Source organism: Saccostrea cucullata, unplaced genomic scaffold (assembly GCF_032062105.1).
Source record: "Saccostrea cucullata isolate Sc308-1 unplaced genomic scaffold, CSIRO_AGI_Scuc_v1 ctg396, whole genome shotgun sequence".
Lineage (NCBI taxonomy): Eukaryota > Metazoa > Mollusca > Bivalvia > Ostreida > Ostreidae > Saccostrea > Saccostrea cuccullata.
The window spans coordinates 504,789-510,524 of NW_026933195.1; the positions used below are offsets into that span (position 1 = coordinate 504,789).

The 5,736-nt window shown below is 35.8% G+C and overlaps 1 protein-coding gene across 1 annotated transcript; it reads right to left on the reverse strand.

The window, feature by feature from the left end:
- Window positions 1-3,308: 3,308 nt before the first annotated feature.
- Window positions 3,309-5,110, reverse strand: LOC134237585 (helix-loop-helix protein delilah-like). Its single transcript, XM_062719705.1, has one exon. It carries the CDS (start codon window positions 4,808-4,810, stop codon window positions 4,103-4,105), a length of 708 nt encoding a protein of 235 aa, XP_062575689.1. The 5' UTR covers window positions 4,811-5,110; the 3' UTR covers window positions 3,309-4,102.
- Window positions 5,111-5,736: the final 626 nt, after the last annotated feature.

Below are 5,736 nucleotides of genomic sequence, written 5' to 3' on the forward strand. Positions count from 1 at the left end.
TGGAACTTGACGTGCAAAATGTTGAAATTTTAAATGAACGCCAAACTATTTGCATTCCTTCTTTCCCAGATTGTTAAATTTTTAACTGTTGGTTCTACCGACCATTATGCTAATTAGCCAGATTTTTAAAAGTGGGAAAACAAATGAAACAGTTCATAAAAGTTCACAGACGACAATTTATCAAGCTCCACCTGTTGAAGGGATGGCCCAAATCTATAAACGTCACCCAGAGTCTTCTATAAACAATCCACGGAAAATTGTCGCTTCTTTGTTACACTAACTTAAGGAAGGAGAAATTAACTGGTATTTTTGCTTCTGTTTATGCACGTTGTGATTAGCCAAAGGATTTTACAAGCGCAGGTTTAGGTCACTTGATCTAGATTCTGCAACAATTTGGAAAAGCTCAGAAACTGACAATTTTTTTGGGGGAAAATGCTATAATTAATCAAACTTTAAAATGCATTTTTTGTTAATACGGCAGTGAATATTGTAGCTGTTGCAGAGAAATGCATGACCTGCGCATGCGCAAGCGGGTGATGTAATTTTCTTCTGTAATAGCTGCATCAGTAGTTCCCACTCTGACCGACAAAGAAAGACATTTTATTGCCTATATTTGTATCTGTACAAACAATCATTTAAAGTAGGATTAAATAGATTAATAAATATTGTATTATTTGTATATTATGTACGTCACTGTACGTCATCGGCATTGTACGTTTTATTGATGGAAGAGCCACTGCTCAAGAAATCAGTGCAGGTGATATGCTTAGTGGTGTTTACTGACTGATAAACGACAGTGGTTTTCTTAAGAAATAAAGGAGAAAATGTTTAGTGGATGTAAATATACAGTGATAAAGTTCTTCAATTTAAAAAGAGAGAATGGTTAAGTGCTGTCCGTTTACAATAATTAGATGTTAACAAACTTGAAAAAGCGTGTAAGGATCACACAATTCGAGCTGAACAAACACAACATTCTCTTTTAAGGAAGCGTTTCAAAATTTTATGTCAATACATTCTACAGCGATAAGTATGTCTGGAACGACGTGTACACTGGACGATTCTAGTGTGTGTATGCAATGTCAATGCAATGTTCACCTGGGTGTTTGTTTGCATGTTAAGTTCATCTTCGTACAAAAAAGTTTCTTCCTTCAATTTTGCACCACGGTATATCTTTCTAATTAATAAAAGTGCTGAAATAAAACCTCACAAAACTGAATACATATCAAACGGATATTGATCAATGGTACGACTTATCCGATCTTTTCGGAAAATTCTTGATTCTATTTTCAGCTTAAACTTGGTCTAAACTTTCCTTGCAAGATAACAGGTATAAAATTAAAAATTGTGTCAAGAACGATTTATCGGAGATGGTGTCAAGCTTTTAAAAGAATGGTGCATACATGGTATATTTTAGACGAGTTTACTTATTCTGTATTTAAATCGATATCTTGTAACTTCTGACGTTGTGCGGCGCTGTGTCAGTGATGAAATTTAATTAAACTGAGGACAAAGGAGACGTCTTCAGATTGTCTGCATCTATTGCATGACCGTCTGGGATAAAACTTGGCACCCGGGTGAGGAAACAGTGCAGAGATCCCATAGACTTTCCCATATTCAATTATTTAAATGGGTGAAGGAAAAAAGACATATCGCGAAACCCTACCCTGTTGAAAAGCCCTGGCATGTTGCATGCCGGGAGATTTGAGAGTATCTCGCTGAATGATTAAAAACTGTAATTGAAGAGAAGTCGCTTAATGGATTACAAGGTCGTTTTCAAATTAAAAAGACAATATTCACGGTTCATGGCTTATTTTATTTATCGGCTAGATTTAGATAGAGATGAATAGGCGCACCCTATGTATTGGGGGGATTCCAGTCGGTAATATAATGAGGCGGTGATGAAGTGCCCCTATTCCTTGAATTGTTCATGCCGAAGTGAACTCGTTTCTAATCCATCTCAGATGTAAATACTGATTATCTACACGCAAACGCTGTCCTTAAGAACACGGCGGACTAAAAAATCTCTATTATTTATCGTTTGCACTGTATACAAAATTGCTTTTCAGTCATAATTTTCCCGCTGAAAATTCCTTCGGTTTAATAATTCATTATATGCGTGTGATTTTTGTAGACTAATAGAAGAATGACACATTTCCTATTTTATCCAAATAAGGAACATTTTTGATGTTTTTCATAATTTGGTTTTTCTTTTCGGTACCAGTTAGTACTTATTAGTAATTGAAGACATATAGGTGATTTTGTTATAAGTCATCTGATTTATGTTAAGTGTTGTATAGTATTAACTCTCGATAAATTCATAATAGGGAGGGACCAACATAAGACCCAGGGAATCAAACTGGACAGATCTATGTGACAAGTTTACATCTTTTCTCCTTATTTGAAAGTCAAATCAAAAATTTATACGATATATACAACCAGGAATGGGATAGGCATGTACTTAAATATGAAATGCAGGTCACATAAATTATATAAAATGTCAAGTAATTTTAAAATTGTTCTACTAACTTACATAATTATATAGACATTAAAATATGTTTTAAAGGAACGTTTTTCTATTGAGCCTATGAATATTCTGTACTTTAAATGGAGATATTTTATGACGGGTTTTTAAAACGGTATGCCAAATTTGATTAATTAAATAGATCACTTAGCGGTTTATATCCTTAAAATCGGATACTGATACTAAACCTAAATCAGGCGTGAACATCTATCTATAGGTGTCTAAATAGTCTATAATACTTTCTTATATAAAGCCCAAAGTTTGGAGATTCTTTTGAAGCGCAAGAAACGCTACCTAAATATTATATCGGTAAATCCGTGTCAAGAAAAACTATCTTGCACTTTTGACACATAGATATGGAATCCTGCCCCCAGTCAGAGAGAAAAAAATATTTGTGTATCGTCGGGGGACAATACACAAATTGTGTTTTAATGTTGCAAAAATTGAATACCCAAAAAGATAGCGATTACAGGTAGACAAACCTGGTCAATGAGGGGTCTGTTTAAAAGAAATAGGTTACCCAGCGTACATAGGACGAGCTTTTGTAATTACTAGGTCAAAGATGGTATTAAGGGGATCTCTCGTGTAGCTATAGCTAGTTCTCCAGGACCAGGGTATTATTTACTCAGGGTTTAAGACGCGCCTGTTTGTTAATGACCCCGGTCTTTTTAAATGTGTCCCGGACTGTTTGGATAAAATATATCTTTTACTTATCCTTATATTCATATGCGCTTAATGTAATCGAATAAATATTGTTTTGAAGATTTGTAAGAAAAAAACAAAACACTTTCTTTGAAACATCAATAAATCTTTCATGTTTATAAAACGGTACCTTCGCTACAGAACATGGAACTATTTCCCTCTTTTGTATTTGAGTCTATATAAAGAGAGAAATATATAAATAGCTACAAAAATATTGTTTATCATTGGAAGTAAAACTGTTCTGCTTTTAAATAAAGATCATTCACTGGTTTACGCTCCATTCATGATCTTAATCCCCATTAGTCCAATAATGGCTTTAAGAAGGGTGCACTAACATGCAAACCTCTTGAAGTCCAAGTCAAGAAAACGTTTTTGTTAATACATTCCTGAGGTAGAGTAGTATAAAACAGAAGGCTGACCCGAATCTTCACTTTACACTCCGATTTTGTCCGGATTTATGACTTTCACTTCATTCGTGATCATTTAAAATGTAAATCAATGTAAATAAATTTAGTCATAAAAAAAATTAAATCTTGTCTTGAGACATGTCATATCACAATATACACAAGGGGCCCTTGAGGGTGTACGATTATCGCGAATTCCCATAACCCCTCATAATGGGGGTCTAGGCAGTTCGTCCCCACGGGACTTGGAACACTTGAGTATATTTCAACGCTTTTTCGATGATGAATTGTACATGAATTTTTAAAATCTCACATTTTCTGCAGATGATGAATGATTTTTGGTCCACGCAAATAACTGCCACCAAAGTTGAGCACTTTTAAGAGTGTCTTGTCCAATTTCACTCACACTACCGGAATCTGAGCACTGTTCTGAGATCGAGGCTTGTTCGAGAATTACTGGTCCTCATTGGTATCACTATGTTGACGGTAGCAGCAAATCTGAGGTTGCATCCAGGTCTAACTGGACAAGATCAATATTAGCTGCTAAAATGTCTTCTGCATTGTCGTCTCCTAGTATATCAGCCTCGTCTGGCGAAATGAACTCACCGTCAGACGGGCTTAAGCACTGTTCATCTCCAGAAGAAGATAAGCTGGAAGATCGAAGAGATGATGCATCAGAATTCAGATCATCTTCAAAACCCAAAGTTTGTCTGAGAGCAGAAATATAGTTCATTGCTAATCTGAGGGTAGTGATTTTTGTCAGCTTCGATGATCTTCCAGCTTCTATGTCGGGTAATGCTTTCCGAAGATCCTCGAAAGCTTCGTTGATTTCCACCATCCGACCTCTCTCGCGTGCGTTTGCTGCTCTTCTCCTGTATTTGCTAAGCGGTGGGGGTTTTGCCTTCGGCTTAGGCTGCCTAGGCTCACGTCGTTTGCGTTCACTTTGCACCCTATTGATAAGTGTAATGTCCCTCAGATTATATTCCACAGAAGCGTCATCTTCATCATTAAGTTTTTTCTTCTTCCTTGTAGATCTCCGAAGACCGCAGGCTTCCTCACTTTCTATATCCATTTTATTGAACTGTTCACATGTTGAGGAGCTTCTTTCGTCTGTCTTGCCACAATTTTCACAGTGATTATTTTCGATGTTTGCCGTGCTGTTGTCGCTGGGTCCCTGATCCATGATGATACCTGTACTGTCACTTTAAAAATCACTACACCTGTCTGTCGACGACATTTATATATACATAATACTACATTTAAATGTGTGTGCCTCTGTTAAATAGTGAATTCAACCGATGCGCAGAGCGCTAGTACTACGATAAAGCAACGATCCATGTCCAAAAATACAGCCTGCTTAGGATATATATACAACATTATACCGACAGGCCCCACCAATGAAAAAAGTTTAAAAGAATATGGATAATTCATTCATACTCCGCCCCTTGTGAATTCTTTTGGTGAAGTTTTATCAATGGGAAAAATATTTACCATACAATTCCAACTAAATACCTTTTCTTTCATAATCCATCGTGTACTATGATAGCATCACTGCTTCGCTTTGTTTTTGGCCCGGCAGGAGGCAAAGAAGGCTGAATTGTCAAACGGAGTCCATTTTTAGGTCTTCGTTTTGATAAGCTTTTTTAAAGAAAGGTTTTTTAATTTCCAAATGAAAATTTAAATGCTGCAAAAAGCGATGTCTCTTCTTGTTAAGGAAAATTTGCAGATTCGAAGTACAGAGAGGGCATATAAAAATGAAAGATTCGTTAAAGCTGTGTATAAATTAAAATGTAGAGAGGAGAGCCGAAAATCGTGATTTTCTTCATATTCTTTTATTTATTCTATCATTTTTGTTTTTTACAGATGATATTAGAAAGATTAATTTTTTCGTGAGATTGCATGATTGAGTCAGTAATGAGTCTTTCCTTCAAGGACCCAGAGGAAAATGTCATATCGCAATTAAAAATGGCCAGAAAATGGTACCTATTCTTGGATTTTTGTTATGAAAAATATTTTTAATATTACACAAATTTTTCAATGCCATATTCCATGACAAAAATGTACAGGTTGTCTTTTTGACACCTTCCATCGATCAAAACCGCCAACCGA